The sequence below is a fragment of the Mesoplodon bidens genome (assembly GCF_964165515.1).
Source record: "Mesoplodon bidens genome assembly, chromosome: 6".
In the NCBI taxonomy this organism is placed as follows: Eukaryota; Metazoa; Chordata; class Mammalia; order Artiodactyla; family Ziphiidae; genus Mesoplodon; species Mesoplodon bidens.
The window spans coordinates 6,315,877-6,340,052 of NC_138162.1; the positions used below are offsets into that span (position 1 = coordinate 6,315,877).

Below are 24,176 nucleotides of genomic sequence, written 5' to 3' on the forward strand. Positions count from 1 at the left end.
ACAGGGGCCAGCTATGTTCAAAGGCGAGTGGTTGTCCTAAGAGCAGAGAGTGTGGTTGCTAATAAGTAATAAAAAAAAATCGGTGGTGGGGTGGCGGGGAGAAGGTCAGAGCCTTCAAGTCCCGGCGGACCCCCCTCCTCCCTCTGGGTCCTTCCGGACCCCCGGGCCACGCGGGCGGGGCGGAGGGCGCCTAGCGGGAGGTGGGGCCGGGGCCGGGGCCGGGGGCGGGGCGCGCGCGTGCGCGAGCTGTCAGGCCGACCCCGCCCCCGGCGTGCAGTCCCGCCCCTCCTGCCCCTCCCGCCCCTCCCCCTCCCCTTGCTCTCCGGCTGTGGGGCGGGCGGGCGGGCTGGCGGGCGCTGCGGCGACCGCGGCTGCTGCTTCCTCGGGCCATTTTGCTGAGGAGCGAAGGGGAGGAGGAGCCGCCTAGGAGACTCAAGGCGAGGAGCGGCGAGCCGGAGGAGGCGGCGACCGCGCGGGCACGGGCTTTCCTCGATCGCGGGGATCTCGAGGGGCGAAGGGATCGCCTGGGAAGGGGACCGGAGAGCCGCGCCTGCCGCGCGGCGCGCCCCTTCCCGCCCCCTGAACCATGAGCTGGGGCACCGAGCTCTGGGTGAGTGAGGGGCTGGGCCCGCCGGGATGCGGGGGAAGGTGCCTGGCGCGCCTGGGCGGGGGGCGCGGGCCGGGCTGCCCGGGTGGAGGCGACCGCGCTCTGGTCGGGGTCCCGGCGGCCTGGGAGTAGGCGCAGGTCCGGGAGCCTCTCGTCGGCCTTGGCTTGAGCAGGAGGTGCGAGCCAGATTCGCTCTTCGGAGGTGAGGGGCGCTGGGGTGGGTCCCCGGCGGCCCGAGCAGGGGGCGCGGATCTGGGTCCCCCCGCGGCCTGAGCCGGAGGCTCAGGACTCCCTCTCCTCGGCGCCCTGAGGCCAGCGGTGTGTGTTGGGAAGAGCCTTAATCCCCCGGTGCGAGTAACCGATGCGCCGCGGGCCGACTCAGTGGGGGCGTGGAGGCCCGGGGATTTTCAGGGCTGTGTTCGGTGTTCGGCGCCCAGACCCGAGGTCCTAGGCTGCTTTCTCTTCGTGGAGGTGCGGGTGGGTCGGGCGCTCCTCCGGGGGGCGGGGCGGCCCTGGCGGGGCCGGTCCCGGGTCTTGGGTTTTAGGGCGCAGAGGCGAGAACTGGTGTCTTCCTCCTAGTGACGAGGACGTTTGCCCTGTGGTGGTTTAGGGGTGCACTTGTGATTTTTTGAGGGGCAGCTCAGATCCTCGATTTGATGTGGGGACTGCGGCGTTTGGCCTGGAGGGGAAAGTAGTCTGAGTTAGAGGGAGATCTGGTGTTATCACCTTCAGGAAGAGGCATGCGCGGGGTAGATTTTATATTTTTTAACTGCTCAGAGGAAAGAGTCTAAACTGGGGTAGGGAGCGCCCCGCCGGAATTCTTAACCTGGGGCGCGGATGGATAAACAAGTAGCGTGCTGTCTGGAAGCTCCTCTCCCCGGACCAAGGCGCAAGGAGGATGCCAAGACGGTGCACAGGCCGTCCTCGGGGAGGAGAGGCTGTGGCTTTTGGACTGGAGCTTGTTTCCCTGCCTTCCTCTGGATTCCTGAGGCAATCACTAGGCAAGGGATGGGCAGAGCAGTGTCCAGAGGGAGGAGTAGATGAAATCTCAATTATCGCCCTGAAGTGTTCTCAAGATGAGACGTTTCCCATGATGAACTCGAAAGTGCCTCCCTTCGGAATCCCATTTGTAAAGGGCGTGGAGGAGAAAGCGTGAGGTGGTGGCTGCTCTCTGAGCTGAGGCGAGGAAATCTCACGTCAAAATAAAACAAGGTTAGAGCAGCTATAGAAACAGCACATCCTCCCTTATTTTTTTTTTTTTGCTTTAATTGTTTTTACATAATCATTTCTTAGGCTCAGAATCAGCCACTGGTATTAAAACCAAAATCCTGAAGGCAATAGCTCCCTTACATTAAGATAACTCATTTTATAAACATCCTCTATCAAAAGGGACTCCAATTTTCGACTGATGTTTACAAATATTCATTTTAAAAATAAAGTAACAGATGGTTTTAAGTATTTACACAGGCCAATTAGGCAGAATCTACCATTTTAAGTGTTGAATTTCTTTCTTCTTCTATTCCTTCTCCACTCCCTTTGGCTCATTTTACCTTTTCTGGGATGAGGGGAGCAAATCAGAAGTAATTTTTAATCAAGAGAATAGAAAATTTGGCACGATTTTTTTCACTTGTTCAAACTAGAGAAAGGGATTATTGGGGTGGGGGGAATACAATATATTTCTAAGTGAAATAGGCTGTAGTTAAGGGTACTGAACACAATGGTGGGCACTTCACGGTGATGTTGGTGAACGTTATTAGAAGGTGATCCAGAAAAGGGGGGGTAGCTAAAAGAAGAAAACCAGTAAAATAGCTACAATCACCTGTATTATTCTGTACACTTCTTTTTGGAAGTAGAGGGTGGGAAGGAAGGCAAAGACAGGGAGTTGTTGAAAATCAGTGGGAACTGGAATATATATGAATGAAAGGAAATCTTGGATTTGCTTCAAAAGAATTTGGGATGGTAGTGGATGGGGATGTCGATGAAGGGAACGTGCTTGGGAGTTGATCATTGTTGAAGCTGGGTGATGGGTACAGGAGGACTTGTGATACTATGCTTTCTACTGTCTATGTTTGAAATTTCCTACAGTGAAAATAATTGGAAAAGATTTTTAAGGGAGAAGGTGTGTAAACTAATTGAGAATTTTTTTCACTTGGTTTTAAGTTTATGAGGAAGAATGAGTCATCCGTTGTCTCTATACAAGTATGTGTCAGCGAAGAGTTAAAAAAAAGAAAAAGGCATTCCAGTAGAGTATTGCCCTTTGCCCTTGAGTGGCTTAGAGGTTAATAGAGGGAAAAGAATGATCACATAATTTGTGCTAAGAGAAGTGCAAAATCTGAGTTTAAATTCCAAGAAGTAGAAGGGGAACGAAATGTCTGTTTCCAGTTGCCTTGTTTTATTAATATTTGAGATTTAAAAAAAATCAGAATAATGAAGGATTCTGAAAAATAAACCTCCAGTTCTCTGGTGGTGAGAGACTCAGTGTTGTGTGGTGCGTTGGGCAGCAGTGGGCAGCCTGGCAGGGCTGTGATTGAGGGTTTTCCTTGAATGGTGGCTGTGGGGATCATGCACATAGGTAATGAGATAACGATGGGGCGCTCAGGCCTAACTTGGCAGAATGGTGCTTCTATATGGAGAGAGATGGAGATCTGGTTCGGGTAGCCACGAGCTCTTTGTAATAGGTGCTTGCAGCTTTCATAGACCTTCACAAATGCCATCAAGTTTCACACACATTTTAGGATGCCAGTCAACGTTCATGCAGGCTTTTCAAAACGACAGGTTTCTAACTTTACATTAAAGGCCTGTTCTTAGCCACATCCTGCTTTGTAGACAGAGTAAAACCATTCTCTTTTCTTTCTTTTTTTTTTTTTTAACCTCTCCATAGGTGTAAACTTTGATATCCTAGGACATTTTTGAGAAATCATGAAATGTCAGGAAGTTATCAGGCAATCATAAAAATGGACTCAAAACCCATAATTTGTAATAACTTTATTGGATTAGATTGTATTAAAATAAGGGCTTTCTATTTTATATCAGAAGTTATAACAAAGTATAAACGGCTGATTTAAAGTGATTAGGGTAAAATTGTTTCTGTACCAAAATTAACCAAAATGCATTTACTCAAGACTTTGTTTAAAAAGTCATGTTAATAGGCTAAATAGTTTTCACTGACTTGTTGAAATTGTGACTGGTCATTGGAGAAATGGCAAAGCAAGAATTTCTTACATTTGAATTTTTTTTTTGGTTTTGTACCTACATGTTAGAAAGAAGTGAGAAGTTATTGAAGTGTCAGCTCAACTTTTTGTAAGCTTGATCATTCATGTGAAGTAAGAAAAAGTCCATTGGAAATTTTAGCTTTCCTTATAACTGTTCTACTCTTTGTGGCTAAAAATTTACTCAGTGATAGAATCCACCTTTATCTCCTAGTGTCCTCTCTGCCATCTTTCTTTTGGTGCTAATAAATGGAGTAGCCCAAAATAATAACAGCAAGAAAGCAAACAGAGAGACCCGAATACCACATATTGGTTAACATATTACTATGTTAAGCCACCTGTGTTGATTGTACTTCATTTTTTTTCTTAAACCTATGTTTTTAGGACAGGCATATAATGTGCATTCCACAATTTGTTGAATACAGTGACATTGATTGTGGTGTGCACCTTGAAGAGGCAGCAGTGAAAGAGTTGTCTACTAACTGGACCAGGAACAATGCCTGCCTCACAGTTGGGAGTTCAAGAAATATTTATTGAGGGACTTCCCTGGTGGCGCAGTGGTTAAGAATCTGCCTGCCAGTGCAGGGGACTTGGGTTCCAGCCCTGGTCCTGGAAGATCCCAGATGCCGTGGAACAACCAAGCCCGTGCGCCACAACTACTGAGCCTGCAAGCCACAACTACTGAGCCCACGTGCCACAACTACTGAAGCCCATGTGCCTAGAGCCCGTGCTCCGCAATAAGAGAAGCCACCACAATGAGAAGCCTGCGCACCACAGCAAAGAGTAGCCCCCGCTCACTGCAACTAGAGAAAGCCCACCAGCAGCAACGAAGACCCAGTGCAGCCAAAAATAAATATATTTAAAAAAAAGAAAGAAAGAAATATTTATTGAATAAATGAATGAATCATTTTTTTCATTTTGTCTTAACATTTGCTGTTTTAAAGTAATGGGAGGGTAGTTTTAATGCCTTTCTGCACTTTGGCAGTTGTAAACATTAAAAAAAACTAATTCTAGGCACCGTTTTTTTAAATAGACTATTTTTTAGAGTAGTTATAGTTTCACAGCAAAATTGAGCAGAAGGTCCAGAGATTTATACTGCTTCCTCACAAATACACAGTCTAGATCTCCTTTTGGGGGGCAGGGAGGCACACTGCACGGCCTGTGGGATCTTAGTTCAGAAGTGAGGAGTCGTAACCACTGGACTGCCAGGGAAGTCCCTCTAGACCATTTTTAAAAATAATTTTTAAATTAATTAATTAATCTATTTATTTTTGGCTGTGTTGGGCCTTCATTGCCCAGTTGGGGTGCGCGGGCATCTCATTGCAGTGGCTTCTCTTGTTGCGGAGCGCAGGCTCTAGGCGTGCAGGCTTCACTAGTTGTGGCTCGCAGGCTTCAGTAGTTGTGTCTCGCGGGCTCTAGAGCACAGGGTCAGTAGTTGTGGCACACGGGCTTAGTTGCTCTGCAGCATGTGGGATCTTCCTGGACGAGGGCTCGAGCCCGTGTCCCCTGCACTGGCAGGCAGATTCTTAACCAGTGCGCCACCAGGGAAGCCCTAATGGACTGTTAATAGTTGCAGGATTTGGAGAATTAGTACCTCTTCTTACTGCCCAGTAGTAAATGGTGTAGAGTACTAACAACAGTTCATAGCTCTTCTCCTGCTCTTTCTTCTTTAATCCTTCAGAGATTTCTGTTTGGGATAAACATGGCAAGACCAACAGGGGAGACATCCCTCTTGGAACTTCGCTGAGCAGAGCAGAACTGCCTCAAAAAATAGACCAAATCAAGTTTAATTCTGTCATCCCTACCTCTCTATTAAAACAGGGTTTGCACCGTCTTTTCTGGTTAGTCGATTTTTTTTAAATTAGTTTATTTTTTTATCTTTATTTTTTGTAATTGAAGTGTAGTTGATTTATAATGTTTCAGGTGTATAGCAAAGTGATTCAGTCATATATATATATTCTTTTTCACATTTTTTCATTATAAGTTATTACAAGATATTGAATATAGTTCCCTATGCTATACAGTAGGTCCTTCTTGTTTATCTTTTTTACGGATATATAGTAGTTTGTATCTGCTAATCCCAAACTCCTAATTTATCCCTCCCCGCCCCCCCCCCTTTCTCTTTTGGTAACCAGAAGTTTTTCTTCTATGTCTGTGAGTCTGTTTTTGTTTGTCTTTATTTATTTATTGTGCCGTGCAGCTCGGGACATGCGTGATCTTAGTTCCCCGACCAGGGATTGAACCTGGGCCCACAGTATTGAAAGCACCAAGTTCTAACCACTGGACCACCAGGGAATCCCCAGTCTATTTCTGTTTTGTAAATAAGTTCATCTGTGTCATTTTTTTAGATTCCACATGTAAGCGATATGATATTTGTCTCTCTGGTTAGTAGATATTAAACAAAACAGGGACGGTCAGGTTATTCTGTGGTTGGAGATTTACCCGTCAGCTTGTTGCCTTCACTTTATACTTTAGATATCATCCTGAACATTGCATTTTTGGTAGGTAAAACTGTGTTTCAAGCACCGTAAGGGGTTTTGTCTGTGCTTACCATGTGACCACATTTAGAACTCTTGCTTTACGTTGGTGCGACATGGAAAGTGCCTCTTTGAAGGACTATTCAAGTATCACCCACTTCCTTGCTAAAGCTAATATTGTGTTTCCTGCAAGTATTACTCATACTTGTTTCATCAACACCACCCACATTTAAAAATAAGGCTTTATTTTGACACTTAAAAATTGCAAGCTACCAAGAATACACGTATGCCCTGGGAAATTAATCTAATTAGATTTTGGAATGTGGGTGTGAAGTCTTCTAGAATTAGTGTTTGTAATGCAATATTTGTTTCCTGATTTAGTAATATATAGTCATACTAGCTTGAGCCTAGTGATGTGTCTAGGTAAAAACAATTAAAAAGTCATAATAAAGGGCCAAATATGTATATTGTATTAAAGAGTTAGTTGGGAATATACAAGTTTTTAATATTGATTCTTTTAACTCATAAGCCTTATCTGTAAAAGTTATGCTAAATTTATGTAACTCAGGACTTCCGTGGTGGCTCAGTGGTTAAGAATCTGCCTGTCAATACAGGAAACACGGGTTTGAGCCCTGGTCTGGGAAGATCCCACATGCCACGCAGCAGCTAAGCCTGTGTGCCAAAACTACTGAGCCTGTGCTCTAGAGCCTGTGTGCCACAACTACTGAAACCCTTGTGCCTAGAGCCCATGCTCCACAACAAGAGAAGCCACTGCAATGGGAAGCCCACGCGCAGCAACAATGACCCAACACAGCCAAAATAAAAGAAAAAAAAATTATGTAATTCTTTTTTTAATTTGAATTTTATTTATTTATTTACTTTTATGCAGCAGGTTCTTATTAGTTATCTATTTTATACATATTAGTGTATATATGTCAATCCCAATCTCCCAATTCATCCCACCACCAGCCCCCTGCCTTGCCCCACTTGGTGTCTATACATTTGTTCTCTACATCTGTGTCTCTATTTCTGCCCTGCAAACCGGTTCATCTGTACCATTTTTCTAAATTCCACATATATGCATTAATATACAATATTTGTTTTTCTCTTTCTGACTTACTTCATTCTGTATGACAGTCTCTAGGTCCATCTCTGTCTCTACCAATGACCCAATTTCATTCCTTTTTATGGCTGAGTAATATTCCATTGTATATATGTACTACATCTTCTTTATCCATTCGTCTGTCGATGGGCTATGTAAATCTTAACAACTTCAATTGTTTAATATTAGCACTGTATTCATACCACCACTGCCAACAGCAAAATAGATGAAACTTCCAATTTCTTCCTGCAAAAGTTATTAAAACCTGTTCACATTTATATATATATATATATATATATATATATATATATATATATAGTGTGTGTGTGTGTGTGTGTGTGTGTGTGTGTGTGTGTGTGTGTGGTATGTGGGCCTCTCACTGTTGTGGCCTCTCCCGTTGTGGAGCACAGGCTCCGGACGCACAGGCTCAGCGGCCATGGCTCACGGGCCCAGCTGCTCCGCGGCATGTGTGATCTTCCCGGACCAGAGCACGAACCCGCGTCCCCTGCATCGGCAGGCGGACTCTCAGACCTGTTCACATTTAAACTATAAAATCACATTAGCTATATTGTGGTTTCTTTTTAAAACTTTGAACACACCATTCTAATCATTGGCATGAAGTTTTTAATAAGAATTATTTCTTAGGACTTCCCTGGTGGCACAGTGATTAAGAATCTGCCTACCAGTGCAGGGGCCATGGGTTCGATCCCCGGTCTGGGAAGATCCCACATGCCGTGGAGCAACTGAGCCCATGCACCACAACTACTGAGCCTGCGTGCCACAACTATGAAGCCTGTGCACCCTAGAACCCGTGCTCTGCAACAAGAGAAGCCACTGCAATGAGAAACCCACGCACCACAATGAAGAGTAGCCCCTGCTCGCCTCAACTAGAGAAGGCCCGTGCACAGCAATGAAAACCCAACGCAGCCAAAAATAAATATATAAAATAAATAGCAGACCGTACCCTAAAGGAGGCTGTCCGCTAACCAGCTGGGCAGGGAGTCCCTTCTGGAAGAAGGATCTGAGCGGCACATCTCTGCACTGGCCACATCCTCATTACCCGCTTTTACAAGAGAGTACATCGAAGCACAGAACGGTAAAATAACTTATCAAGTTCACAGAGTAGAAAGCAGAGATTCAATCCCAGGTCTGGGACTCTAGAGCTCTCCTTCTCATCCTTTTTTTTCAAGTTAATACCATCAAAATGTATTTTTACTGTTTGTACTTTTTATTATAGGAATTTTCAAACATACTTAGAATATGATGAACCCCTATGTACTCATCACCCAACTTCAATATCATCAATATCTTTGGCATTCTTGTTTCATCTTTTTGCCGCCACATGGTTTTTTAGATCAGTCTTCCCCGCCACACACTGTAATAAATACTCCTGCTCCCTCCCTTTCTGAGGAATCATGCATAGAACCCAAATTCTCCCTCCATCTTTTAAAGTATGAAAACAGAAGAGAGCCAACTTGTTAAGTGCTTGACACACCTTGATTAGGGTATTTAAATGCATCCTTTCATAACCTAACAAGGACCCTGTGAGTTTATTTCCATTTTATAGACCAGACCCACCCAAACAATGAATGCTAGTGCTAGAATTAAAATTTTTTTTTCCCAACACTAAACAAATGTTGTTGTAAAAAAATTCATCCTCTGTATTAGTAGCTCACAGTCCCTCTTTTCCCCATTACTCATATTTCCCCTATCACTGATGGAGGTTTTGCTTTCTAAAACATTTCATGTTACTCACATTGAGAATCATTAAGAGCCAATGACTCACAGTACCGTGCTGTAAACGCAACAGAAACTATTATGAACGAAGCGTCTGTTCTAGCAGGTGTTTCATATATGTCTAGTGATTCCCCCCATTCCTTTAAGTCCGGAGTTTTTTTTTCTTTTTAATTTAAAGAAATTAATTTGTAAAGGTATTACAAATAGTAAGAGTAATATCAGTTTTCTGATTTGGGGGTCTAACAAAATTATGTCTCGGTGAAAAGTATTTTTAATGAAATTGAGACGAAACAAAGAGAATTAGGTATTGACCACTTTGGGGGTGCTCTGGCTGTCCCATGCAGGGCTTCAGAGTTTTGGTTCTTGAGAAACAGGAAACTAAATATTTCCTTTCATATCAATAGCAAAAGAAAACTCAGCACCTTTACGGGAAGCTATTCCCCTTGTACTTCTATTTGCACAACCAAAACTGAGACTGCGCCACCAGGGAAGCCCAGCATGACTGAATTTTTAAATTTAAAATTTACTTATCTTTGGTGGTGCAGTGGTTAAGAATCTGCCTGCCAATGCAGGAGACACGGGTTCGAGCCCTGGTCCGGGAAGATACCACATGCCCCGGAGCAACTAAGCCCATGTGCCACAACTACTGAGCCTGCGCTCCAGAGCCTGCGAGCCACAACTACTGAGCCCTCGTGCCTAGAGCCCGTGCTCCACAACAAAGAGAAGCCACCACAATGAGAAGCCCACACACCGCAACAAAGAGTAGCCCTAGCTCGCCACAACTAGAGAAAAGCCCAGGCACAGCAGCAAAGACCCAGTGCAGCCAAAAATAAATTAATAAATAAATAAATTTTAAAAAATAAAATAAAATTTACTTATAGTTAAAACTAGCAAAGCAATCTGTTTGCATTGTTCAACTTTCAAACAATACTAAAGTGTACATGAAAAGTCTCCCTATCATCTTAGGATAGATGTAATTCTTTTTTTTTTGTTTTGTTTTTTGGCTGCTCTGCTCAGCTTACGGGATCTTTTAGTTCCCCGACCAGGAACTGAACCCCAGCCATGGCAGTGAAAGCATAGAGTCCTAACCACTGGACTGCGGGGAATTCCCAGGATACATGTAATTCTTAATTGCCATTACCGTTTTTGGCAGAGGGATAGGTGATGTTGGTGGCAAGTAATGTGACTTTAGTACATAAGAGACCAAAATTATAAGAATTATATCAGACAAGAGAGATGAGAATGATTGAGACGTCCATATTTTGTCCAAAGTATCTATTTGTTCTTTGAGCATCTACTACGTGCCCAGGCATGGTTCTTGCCTACAAGTAGCTTATAGTCTAGTTGGGGGGGGGCAGAAACATAGATAGGAAATTGCAGTACAGTGTGACAAGGACTAAGGTAGGGTAACTACATGGAAACTTGTACACAGGAGCATAACTCAGTTGGGGAAGAAATGACATCTATATGGTGTCCTGAAGGACTGATAAGTGACACAGGTGAAGGGAGGTGGTCAGGTTGGGAGGGTGATCTAGACAGTCTTTCTGGAGGAGGGAGTAGCTGCCATGTCCAAAGGCTCATAAGTGTAACAGGACACAGAGCTCCAGAATGAGCCGAGCACGTGAAGAGGAGCCTGGAAAGGTAGACTGTAGCTGAAACCAGGTGACTATGGCTTTACCTTGAGGGCAAACAAGGCACCCACGCTTGAACTGCTGAAAGCAGTTGCTATGGGGCCAGATCATCAGTCTCCTTACTGCCGTGTGGAGAGGACTGGAAAGGAGGGAGCTAGCTTCGGGCTAGACTAGGCTAATTGGCTGATTGGATTTATCCTGTGAGTCGGAGCAGAGAGTACCCCTCCACATGTTTATAAGGGCAGAATTGATGAAAAGGAATTGCTAAGGAGTCTTGGATGCTGAGAGAAGACCTGGCAGTGTACATCGTGAGTGGTGAGCCAGGGCATCGGGAGGATGAGGTCAATTCACTGCTTTGGCTAGTGGGTTAAGTAAGTATATCAGCCTCGGTTTTTTGGGGTTTTTTTTCTCCAGTTGGATACAAAACCAAAACCTACAGTCACTTCTTTCTTTCTTGCCCTCTCTTTGTTTCTGCTCAGTGCAACCTTGATAGGGCTACCAGTGTCTGTTCCTCAGCTCTTTTAAGCTAACAGAGTTGGTATTTTCAGTATGCCTTGGAGGTGACTCACATCAACTGAACTCCCAAGACTGATGCACAAACCAGAATGCAAGTTTCAAATTTATGAGAAGTCTATCCATAAGGAGACTAGCTATTCATATTTGCTGAAGTGCACATTTTCTCCCTGAAGGCTAATCTATGTGGCAGGCTAAATTCTATACACAGTTTCTTGGAGAGCATAAAATCAAAATCGAGTTGGAGGAATTTAATGGATTGTGACACCAAGCTATGGAAGCCTGAGGCATCTATCTCTTCTAGAGGGATAGATTTACATTAAAGATAGAATAGAGTCTGTTTTTACAGATGCTATGTAGTGATTCCCTTTCCTTTTAACCTATCCTTTCTTTAAACAGACTACAGGGTGTTTGGTTATATAGATAGATAGATAGATAGATAGATAGATAGATAGATAGATAGATAGATACAGACAGATAGATAGTTTGGCTGCATTGGGTCTTCGTTGCTGCGCACAGGCTTTCTCTAGTTGAGACGAGTGGGGGCTACTTGCGGTGTGGAGCTTCTCATTGTGGTGGCTTCTCTTGTTGTGGAGCATGGGCTCTAGGTGTGCAGGCTTCAGTAGTTGCAGCACATGGGCTCGGTAGTTGTGGCTCGCAGGCTCTAGAGTGCAGGCTCAGTAGTTGTGGTGCACGGACTTCGTTGCTCTGCGGCATGTGGGATCTTCCCAGAACAGGGATCAAACCCGTGTCCCCTGCAGGCGGATTCTTAACCACTGCGCCACCAGGGAGGTCCCTTTGGAATTCTAAATTCTAATCTCTGTTCCATCTTGCGTCCCTGAGATTCCATCCAACATTTCCCAAACTGGCAAGAATGAGCATCTATAAATTTAAAAGCTCTCTCCTCGGTAATTCTGATGTGGCTTAGGTAGCATGATTTAACACTAAGATTCCTATGCATACATTCTCAGTTTTCGCTCATTTTTATTCTTTACAAAAAATTTAAAATCTAGCAATATTTTGGAGCTACTTTCTTACCCTGCCAACCACTTACAAGCATAATCGTTCTAAGATACCCTTTATTCCTTTATCCCTTTATTCTTTGGTTCTCTCCTCGTCATTTGCTCAGGGACCCAGATAAGTCATAATTCATTCAACAGTATTATTGACCACCTGCTATATGCCAGGCATATTTCCCCTTGTTCTAGGTGAAGGGAAAATGGCAGTAAACCACAGAAAAATAAAATTTGCCTTAATATATGTGATCTAAAGGCCAGTATAAGGGTATAGCTAATGTATCCAATAATGATAAATGCTATGGAGAAAAATAAGGCTTTGAGAGACTGAAAACAGTAGGATTAGGGTTGATGGGGAAAAGAACAATTTTAGTGCTGGACATTTTGCAAGATGCCTATTAGATATCTAAGTATCTTGTATCTAGTAGCTAGTTAAATGTATGCATCTGGAGCTCCGGGAACAGATCCAAGCTGTTTGGGTCTGTTTGGATCTGATTACCCAATGTAAGTAGGAAAAGCTAGAATTATAATGGTAAAATTCTAAGCTCTCGCCATAGTTATATTCCTGCAAGCACTCTTATTTAACTTTAGAACCCTGTCACTTGGAAAAACTGTCATAATATGTTGCCCTTTTGGACAGTGGCTGTGCTCCCTGTTTGCTGAACTGTTTGCCTTACTGAGAATCATTATGTGAAACTTGATTTAGGTTAGGAGGGGCATAGACTATTAAGAGTTGGTTGGTTTTGTAAATTGTTATGTGAGCATAATAAACAGATCTTGAAGCTTCGATAGGTGTAGAAATAAAACTAATGTACCAACTTGTAAATGAAAAAATAAAAATAAATGGCCACTGATGGGTAGTGAGTTTTTGGTAATAATTAGAAATTAATGTCACACATGCATCATTTTAATAGGTTTTTGCAGACAGTCTAAGATTTTCAATTTTACTTCTTTGAAAGCTGCCTATTTGCTTTGGAGATGATTAGCAAATGTTTAGAATTATTCAGTTTACACTGTGTTGACTTAGATCTCTGTCATACCTGATATATTGCTTACTTTTCCTCTTTACAGTTCTCGGAGATAGTTTAAAATCGGCAATACTAGATCACCAAATTGATCTGATTTTGGGGGGAGCTCTACTTCATATGTGTGACAGATTCTGTTTTGCAAGGATGGCCACAGCAGTATCTCCAATTCCACGTGCTCTTCTAGTGTGACATTGAGACTCCTCCTACTGCGGGGAAGGGGAGAGCTTACATCCCTTCTCCTTGAACCTAGGCAGATCTTTGTGACTTCCTTGATGGGTAGAATACAGTGAAATGGTGCCATATGATGCCATGTGATCCTTTCTGAAGCAGGATCATAAATATGCCATGCACTTTTGCCTTGCTCTTTTGGGATGTTTCCGCTTAGAACTCAAGCACCATATTGTTAGGAAGCCCAAGCAGCCCACATAGAGAATCCGTATGGAGAAGTCAACTGTAGGGGTTCCAGCTGACAACCCAATTGAGGTTTCGGCGAATAGATGTAATCAGCGGCCAGCCTGAGTGAAGGGTGTCCAGATGATTGTACCCCCTCGCAATCAAGTCCCCGCAGCCTTCAAGCCTTTCCAGCTGGGGCCCCAGCCACGGAGGAGCAGAGACAAATTGTCCCTGTCAAATTGCCGACCTATATAATTAAATGGTTCTCTCCAGCTAAGTTTTGGGGTTCATTTCTTATACAATAACAACTAGAACAATATCTTTGGATGTCAGGCTAGATAATAATACTACTATCCTTGTTTATTCATTTAAGAATAGGGCTACCATGTGTCCTTTTCTCTTTTTTTTTTTTTTTAATTTATTTATTTATTTTTGGCTGTGTTACGTCTTTGTTTCTGTGCGAGGGCTTTCTCTAGTTGCGGTGAGCGGGGACCATTCTTCATCACGGTGCGCGGGCCTCTCACTATCGCGGCCTCTCTTGTTGCAGAGCACAGGCTCCAGACGCGCAGGCTCAGTAATTGTGGCTCACGGGCCCAGTTGCTCCGCGGCATGTGGGATCTTTCCAGACCAGGGCTCGAACCTGTGTCCCCTGCATTGGCAGGCAGATTCTCAACCATCTGCGCCACCAGGGAAGCCCTCCTTTTCTTAAAAATAAAATAAAATCACTTTCTCTTTGAAGAAATCCCTTCAAATAAGAAATTGAAAAGTTGGGGAACATTCAAGAAGTATTTATATTTACTTTCTGTGAAGATGATGGACTAGGAAAGCGAGAAGCTCTGACATGAAGACTTATAGGAGCAAGTAAACTCCTCAAACTAAGGTTGTCCTAAGGTTCTTGTCACAAGATTGTACACTTTGACTATGATGATGCTGTGTCATTCTTTACAAAATCTCAAGAATTTCTACATTATTGTCATAGCCATTGACCCACAGAAGAGGACATTTCATTGCCCATCCTTTTTGTAAGAAATGGTTTTTCTAGTTTTTTCCCCCTAAAATTCATCTTCTCTCCTTTGAAATGTAAGCCATGCTGATCCACTAAAGAAGTGTTTTTTAAGAAATATAAAATAAAGCGCAGTAATTTCTGTAGCTTTAGTTGTGAAATAGAAACAATATTCTGGAGGCAGTGAATCTGTCCGACTAAAGCTAAGCATATGGATCTCGCTGTCTCTCTGCTACTCACTCTGTCTTCACTCTCTGAGTGGAACACTTGGGCTTCTAGTCTCTAATGGCTGCTTATTTTTAAATTCTTTTGTTTTATTCTTAGAAGATTTCTACAGTTTAGTCAGTGCCATATTGTTCAAGAGCATGGGTTTGGATGCCGACTGCTTGGTTCATAGTCTGATGAACCTAGCTGAGTAATTTGGGACAAGTCATCTAACCTCAGTTCCTTCATCTGTAAAATGGGGATAATAATAGTGCCTGCTTTATGGGATTATTGAGAACATTAAATGAGTTAATGAGCACTTAGAGCACTAAATGTCTGACACAGTAAGCTCTATGAGCATCGGCTATTGTTATTCACCTTCGTATGTTGCTGGTTGCGGTGATATTTGGGTTCACGTCTTGGGTTCCGTGTTTAGAAGAAACTGAATGAATACTTCTTTGTTGGGGGTTTTGTAGACATGACCAGTGAATTGGGTGTAAATTAAACTGCATGACCTCAAGTCTCTTCAACTCAAGTGTTCTAGGGTAATCCGAGTTCCAGGATCAACTGACACTGGAAGTGGTTGTCCCAGGAGTACTGATTCATAATACACGGAGCATACATCAAGGTCAATTATGGTAGAGTAACTACGTCCAAGGCTAGAAACTCTATTTAGAAATTTTATGTATAGTTCCCACACTGTAGCCCAAAGCAATGCCAATAATGTTAATAGGAGGTTTGTAAAAGTTTCAACAATTCAAAAAGTGACACAGAAATAGAATCATTAGGCACATTCCTTGAGTTGTCAGGCACTCTGTACATGGATTGAATGTCTTGGGTATGACACTATAAGCAGAAATATCAGGGACTGTTTTGCTGAACAAAAGCTTTTTGGCTGAGAAACCTGAAAGGCTTGATGTTTAATTTATTTTGTCACTTTGGTAGATCAGTAGGTAAATAAGGTAGATAAATAAGACCATTCCAGAAAAACTTTAGGCAAGTGCTTCATTTCTAGATAAAAATATTCAGGCACCTGATGGAAATGAAATGCAGGTTGATGACTTCTTCCTCCTTTACTTTCTGGATTATTTTTGGATTATGAAGTGCTGGTAATTGAGAAAGTGAAAGGAAAAGCTAATTAGATGAGAAGGAAACCCTCAGTTAGATGAAAGACATTGGAAACAGTTGGCTGGGATAAAGAATGTTTCTGATAATTTCAAGCAGATCTATACATTCTTTGATTATTACCAAAGAAGAAGAAGAAGAAGAAGAAGGAGAGAAGAAGATTAAAAACTTTAATCAATTGCAGAGTCAGTTGTAGAATTGGGCAAAGGATTATCTCTATCAGCAGTGCTCAGTTAGGTGTTACCCATGTCCGGTAGTCTGTAAAAAGATCTGTTTGTTTAAAAATAAATTGTGTTTGTTTGAGGTATAGACCACACCCAGGTCACATGCTTGGAGTGTGGGGCTGGCTGTTAAATGATTGCAAATGTCGGCCAAGCTGAAGATTATACTTAACTTGGTTTTTCAATGTGGCAGAGACTAGGGTATCTCAAAGGGAGATTAAAGGATTTTCTACACTATTTGCTTGGTCATCTTTGAATTGTGGGCCCGTCCTAGGGACAAGGCAATCTCATATGGGATGAAAGTAAAGAAAGAAAGGGAGAAAAGAGAGACTAGCTAGAGGGAATGTAAGATTTGCTGATGTCAATAGAGGGTTGAGCTCAGAGAAACTGAGTAAATGCTAAATGCCCAGATTTAAAAAGATGACCATCCTTTGGATCCTGTAGGCAGCTCCAAGGGGTACTGTGGGGAGAACATGTAGGAACCTGGGTTACCTCCTATGCAGTGGGTGAGGGGCAGACCTGAGCCCAAACCTAAGGAGGCCTTTACCATCTCAGAGTAAAAGCTGAATTTAGACAGTCCTTTACCTTGTCTGCCTACCCGGTGCCCCTAGACACTCTCTTCCAGCCACATCTGCCTTTTCAGTCCATCCTGCGCACCAGCCTGCTTCTCCCCCAGGGCTCTGTACTGCTTCGTCCCAGCTTTGCCCTCCACCAGGAACACCCTCGCCCAGGGTAGCTACGTGCCCCTTCACCTCCTCCCGCCAACCCTACTTGTGTGTTGTTTTGTCCCCGTAATATACTTCATGCATTTCCACACTTAAGTGAACTCTGAGAGCTCAGCCATGATAGAAGACTCTGTTAAAGCAGCCAAATTGGGGAAAAGTCATGATTTCAAAAGCATGATTTATTTCTTATTTACGTCTTGAATTTATTTATGTATTTGAATAGACGATATACCTCTTTTCCTCCCTGGGGGCAACCACTGTTACCAGTTTTATGTGAGTTCTTCCAGAGAGCTATCAAGCATTTATAAACAGATGCCCCTCCCCCCATACAAATGTTAGTATACTATTCACACTTTTTTTTAACCTTACTTTTATCCCTTATAATATCTTGGTGTTTTGTTTTGTTTTCCTTAGCTGCCTCATTCTTCTTCTTTTTTTCCCCTTTTTTCCTTTTTTAAAAAAAAATTCAAGTATAGTTGATTTACAATGTTGTGTTAGTTTCAGGTGTACAGCAAAGTGATGTAGTTATACATATATGTATATAATATATATTTTTTCAGATTCTTTTCCTTTATAGGTTATTACAAAATATTGAGTATAATTTCCTGTGCTATACATGCCTCATTCTTCTTAATGTAACTTAATTCTTATTTAATAAATAAAATTCTATCCTATGGATATATTGAAATTTGCTATGGTCACTAAATTGTCTTCAATATATTTTCCTATTAAACACAGTACAGATTAATAGTCTTATATGTGTCATTTTACATCCGTGTAAGTATATTTGGAGGATAAATACCAAGAACTTAGATAAGTATCACCAAACCACCCTCCAAAGAGGGTCTAACAATTGTGCTCTCACCAGCCATGTATTAGAGTTTTCCCTAACTGTGTGTAATCAAACGTTTTGATATCCACTCAACAATCAAATGCTGTTAATTTTATGTTATGTGAATTTCACCTCAATTTAAAAGAAAAAAAGATAAAAAAAGCAGACTGGTACTGGGCATATTTGTTCTCTCTAAGATGGCAAACAGCTCATCTGGGAAGCTCCTTGGTCTTTGGAAATTTAAAATCCATTGTAAACACTGTATAAAACAATTGAGTTTAAGCTTCTCAGAAGGGTTCTAGAAATTTTTTCCAAATAATTAAAGGATTGCTGTGTCGTGTTTGAAGTCTCCTTAGTGACTGTCTAAGAACTCTTGTTGCAAAAAAGGTTCTAAGGGTATATTAGGTGCTATTTAAGAATACACCCACAACATGAGACTGAACTCAAAAAATTAATTGGTAACTGTTGTCTCTGCAAAATTAATTTTTCACCAAATCAGTTGTTAAGCTATCTACCCAAACCAGTATTTAGTGGCTTTCAGTTAAGTTGGCTAATGATAGTGGTTTTTTTTTTTGCCCTACGCGGGCCTCTCACTGTTGTGGCCTGTCCCGTTGCGGAGCACAGGCTCCGGACGCACAGGCTCAGCAGCCACGTCTCACAGGCCCAGCCGCTCCGCGGCATGTGGGATCTTCGCGGACCGGGGCACGAACCTGTGTCCCCTGCATCGTCAGGCGGACTCTCAACCACTGCGCCACCAGGGAAGCCCAATGATAGTGTTTTGAAGTAGAAGAGAATAGAACTGAGAGTGAGCGGTCAAGGCTGACTTTTTTACACCTTACTGTAATTGCAGCGTGGGACCGAAAATACCTATTTGGTTCTCTCTTTTTCTAAAGCCACTATAGCTAGATTGACTATAAGCATCATTCAGTTTACCTGTGTTATAACTCACTTCCACAAACATGCATTGTGCAAGACACCGAGCGAGGTGCCGAGGGGGTGGGTATGAAAAGATCTGACAACCGTCCTTAAGTTGAATAGGTATGAGATTTCTAGAAATTGCTATCATAATTTTTCAACACCTAAAAACCCATCTGTTCTGAATGACCAGTTTTATGTTAGGTCAGAAGCACTTTGGAAAAGTAGCCAGCAATCTGAGATTATTTTGGAGAAGTCTTTTTTTTTTTTTTTTTTTTAAACAGAGGTGGGAATCTATGGGTATCTATTTAACAGTGATTTTAATTCATCTCAGTAATAGAGGATGTTAGAACTAACTCTGGCTGTATGCTGACACCCACGATCTACAGGGGCCAGTGGGTTTTATATTCTCTGTTGTTCCTGCAGTGGGAATGAAGGGCTGAAGGCTGCCTGCCACTTGAGAAAATGGCAGCTTTTCAAAGTTCTGGAGTGCTAACCTCCCTTGAATCTGTTAAGGCATTCAGAGCAGAGTACAAGAAACTTAAGGTTTGAATTGGACTCTATCTCTGCTGAGTTGGCATAGCATAGTAATGCTCTCTTCCTATTGGTAATTTTTGGTGTTGTTACTAAATTCTTAGTACCCTTTGGTTTTATGTTGACGTGAGGTAGTTTGTGTTACAGAAACAGTCGTTTTAAAGTTATTATTGCACTAAGAGTCTCAAATAGACAACACCTAGTAAACCAAAAAGGGGGAAAAATGCCTAACACGAGAAAAGTTAGAGGACATTTCTAAAGTACCCCTGATTAAATGAGAAAATCTATGTTCATGTATATTGCTGATGTGAAAATAAGCACATATGACATTGTCTCCTAGGCAGAATCACTGCTGTTCGTGGCATGTGTGTCATGCTAGGGTTTTGACAGCCAATGGGAATTTCCCCTTTAGTATCCACATGGAGAAATATGATTAAAACATAGTTCTGTTGCCTAAAAGGCAAATCATCAGAACAGCTTTATAAGGGACTTGTGGTTACTTTCAAGTTCTGTAGCCTTTTTTGTTTTGTTTTTAATCTAGTGGGGTCCTGTTAAAATAGTGCAGTGTTTATAGAGATAAAATCAGCATTGTGCATTTGACCCCTTGAAAAATTTGAGGTTCCTTCCTGGCCAGCCATCATTCAGAAAACCAAAACAAACAACAAAACAAGCAGGGGTGGTATTGTTGATTTCTTTCCAGTTAATTACTGTCAGATTTGAATTTGTGTGGCAGTTTGGGCTCCAGATGGCGCAGTCATAATGATCTCTTTTGGAGCTTTACTCATTGATTTTAGTAAACATCAGAGCAAATTACAAAATTGGTATTCCAAAATATTTTCTTAAATCACTCCATGGATGTATCTTTCATCCAAAATCACTGTTAAACTCATAAAGACTTTTTATGAAACCAATGCAATCTGATTGTCAGTTCAATCCAAAAAATCAGCTTGGCTGGTGTATGTTGGCTTTTGTCTGGGGAAAAATATGATGATTTGATTGTCTTTTTTAATGTATTATTTTACTATTTCTAGCTAGCAAAAGATGATTCTTACTTGCTTGAAATAAAGTCCGTACTTCAGATTTTCAGGGGGCAGAATTTTCAGAGTTAGTAGAAATTCTTCTGGTACAGTTCAGCTACATTATATTCTTCTTTACCTGAGCTTTATTGAAATATAATTGACATATAACATTGTATATGTTTAAGATGTACAACTTGTTGATTTGATACACTTATATATTACAGAGTGATTACCACCTTAGTGTTACCTAACACCTCCATCATGTCACATAATTACCATCTCTTTTTTTGTGGTGAGAACATTTAAGATCTACTCTCTTAGCAACTTTTAAGTATATAATATAGCATTATTATTAACTATGATCACCATGCTGTACATTAGGACTTGTTCATCTTCTAACTGGAAGGTTGTACCCTTTCCCCAACATCTTCCCATTTCCATATTCTGCCCTGGTCCTTGTTAACCACCATTCTACTCTGTTTCTCTGAGTTTGGCTTTTTTAGAGTCCACATATAAGTGATACCATACAGAGTTTGTCTTTCTCTGTCTGACTTCTTTCACTTAGCATAATACCCTCCAAGTCTATCCATGTGTCACAAATGGTGGTATTTCCGTCTTTCTCTTGATGAATAATATTCCATTGTTTATGTAGACCACATTTCTTTATTCATATATTCTTTTTTTTTTTTTTTTTTTTTTTTTCTGTACGCGGGCCTCTCACTGCTGTGGCCTCTCCGGTTGCGGAGCACAGGCTCCGGACACACAGGCTCCGCGGCCATGGCTCGCGGGCCCAGCCGCTGCGCGGCATGTGGGATCTTCCGGGATAGGGGCACGAACCCGTGTCCCCTGCATCGGCAGGCGGACTCTCAACCACTGCGCCACCAGGGAAGCCCTATTCATATATTCTTATTTTACTAAGTGGTAACTGTATATAAAAGTCGACTCTTTTGACTGCATTTAAAGTAATCCAGGTATTCTCTATATGCTATATGGCAGGTCTAAAAACAAAATTTTGAGATAGTGAAAATTGCAGTGAACCTTAGTAATTCTTTTGTCTTTTCTTTCTACAATAATTTTTAATTAGCCATGAATGTGATGCCATTTAAATCTTCTCAAAACCAGAAATATGTTTTTAAGTTTAAGAAATTTCTCACTAACACTGGCTCTTTTGATATTATTAAAATAGTACTTTTGGGGCTTCCCTGTTGGCGCAGTGGTTGAGAGTCCTCCTGCCGATGCAGGGGAGACGGGTTCGTGCCCCGGTCCGGGAAGATCCCACATGCCAGGGAGCGGCTGGGCCCGTGAGCCATGGCCACTCAGCTTGCGCGTCCGGAGCCTGTGCTCCGCAACGGGAGAGGCCACAGCAGTGAGAGGCCCGCGTACCGCAAAAAAAAAAAAAAAAAAAAGGTACTTTTGCCAAGATATTCATTCTGTTATGTCCTGTGGGAATACAGGGGTGAGCACCCAGATGGTGTCTGCCCTCTTAGAGCTTACTAATTAAATAACTTCCCAGGTAGATGTGGATTTATATTCTGATCAATGTCGCAAGAGAAAGGTACATAATATTATGAGACTGTGATTGGGGAGCCAGCTAAGTCCAGGTAATTTCAAGAGGCTTCCCTGGAGAAGTAAATATTGTCTTGCTAGTTTATGCTATCTTTACAAATACTGCCTTAAGAAAAAAATTGCACAGCATTCTTACAATTTGCCCCACCTTAAATTATTCATAATTCTTAAAGGTGCCATGTCCTTTTTTGTTCATTAGAATTTCTTATAAATGCCTAATAGTGCTGAGAGAACCATCCAAGAGAAAGTTTTCTTAATTTGAGGAAATCCTGACTTTTCTGTGCAGTGGGCTTTTAAAATAATACTGCCATTCTTTTGTTATCCATGTCGCTTTTTAAAATAAAGAAATAAAGAGAACAACTCCAGAACAAAAAAGAATTTTTTTTGGAAGGGAAAATATCAGTCAGACAGGCACACTGATGTTTATAGCTTTATTCATAATTGCCAAAACTCAGAAACAACTGTGATGTCTTTCAGTAGGGTGAATGGTAAAGCAAACTGGTACATCCAGACAATGGAATATTATTCAGCAATAAAGAGAAATGAACTAGCAAGTCACAGAAAGACATGGAGGAACTTTTTAAAAAAAATCTTTTAATTGAAATATAGTTGATTTACAAAATTGTGTAAGTTTCAGGTGTACAGCACAGGGATTCAGTTGTACATAACCCATATATATATATATATATATATATATATATATATATATATATATCTCCTTTTTCAGATTCTTTTCTCTTATAGGTTATTATATAATATTGAGTATAGTTCCCTGTGCTATACAGTAGGTCCTTGTAAGATATGGAGAAACTTTAAATGCGCATTGCTAAGTGAAAGAGCCGGTCTGAAAAAGCTACCCACTGTCTGATTCCAACTGTATTACATTCTGGAAAAGGCAAAACTATGCAGATAGTAAAAAAATCACAGGTTGCCAGGGTTTAAGATGGAGGGAGGGATGAATAGGTGGAGCATAGGGGATTCTTTGGACAGTGAAACGATTCTGTATGATACTGTAATGGTGGATACATGCCATTATTCATTTGGCGAAACCCATAAAATGTACAACACCAAGAGTGAACCCTAGTGTAAACTATGGACTTTAGTTAATAGTAATGTATCAATATTGGCTAATGATTCATAGGATTTACCACACTGACACAAGATGTTAATAATAGCAGAAACTGGGATGGGGAGAGCAGTATATGGGAACTCTACATTCTGCTCAGTTTTCCTGTAAACCTGAAACTGCTGGGGAAAAAAAAGTCTATTAATTAAAAAGTTAAAAAAAATCAGTGCTGTAAACCAAGATCATTAAATAACCTATTAGCTCTTGTGAAGGAAAAAAATTGTCTGTCAATTTTTATTTTAAACTTAAAAGCACCTGCATTGGTTCTTTCCTTTCCTTTTTTTAAAATTAATTTTTATTGGAATATGGTTGCTTTACAATGTTGTACCTTTCTTTTAAAAAGACATTTTCCGCCCCCAGAGGCTAATGTTTTAATTTTTTTTTAAATAAATAAATTTATTTATTTATTTTCAGCTGTGTTGGGTCCTTGTTGCTGCGTGCGGGCTTTCTCTCTAGTTGCAGTGGGAGGGGGCTACTCTTCGTTGTGGTGCGCCGGCTTTTCACTGTGGAGGCTTCTCTTGTTGGGGAGCACAGGCTCTAGGAGCACGGGCTTCAGTAGTTGTGGCATGCGGGCTCAGTAGTTGTGGCACACGGGCTTAGTTGTTGTGGCTCGTGCGCTTAGTTGCTCCACGGCATGTGGGATCTTCTCAGACCACGGATCGAACCTGTGTCCCCTGCATTGGCAGGCGGATTCTTAACCACTGCGCCACCAGGGAAGTCCCGTAATGTTTTATTGATGTATGATTTCATAGAATAAGATGTTTCTGAAGATTCCATTTTTAAAAAAAATTATTTTATTGAAGTATAGTTGATTTACAATGTTGTGTTAATTTCTGCTGTACAGAAAAGTGATTCAGTTTTATATATGTATGTACATATATATACGTATATATGTACATACATACATGCATGTATATGTACATATATATATATTATTTTTCATACTCTTTTCCATTATGGTTTATCACAGGATATTGAATATAGTTCCCTGTGCTATGCAGTAGGATCTTGTTGTTTATCCATCTTACATATAATAGTTTGCATCTGCTGGTCCCAAATTCCCAATCCACCCCTCCCCCACCTCCCCCCCCTTGGCAACCACAAGTCTGTTCTCTATGTCTGTGAGTCTGTTTCTTTTTTTGTCCTCTTTTTTCTTTTTTAAATTTATTTATTTTTGGCTGTGTCGGGTCTTT

The 24,176-nt window shown here is 41.6% G+C and overlaps 1 protein-coding gene across 1 annotated transcript in view; it reads left to right on the forward strand.

The window, feature by feature from the left end:
* Positions 1-319: 319 nt before the first annotated feature.
* FNBP1 (formin binding protein 1) overlaps positions 320-24,176 on the forward strand; it is a 133,951-nt gene continuing 110,094 nt past the window's right edge. Inside the window, exon 1 of the mRNA XM_081237774.1 lies at positions 320-610. Within this exon, the coding sequence (XP_081093900.1) occupies positions 587-610 (24 nt within the window). The 5' untranslated portion in view covers positions 320-586. The remainder of the gene's footprint in view (positions 611-24,176) is intronic.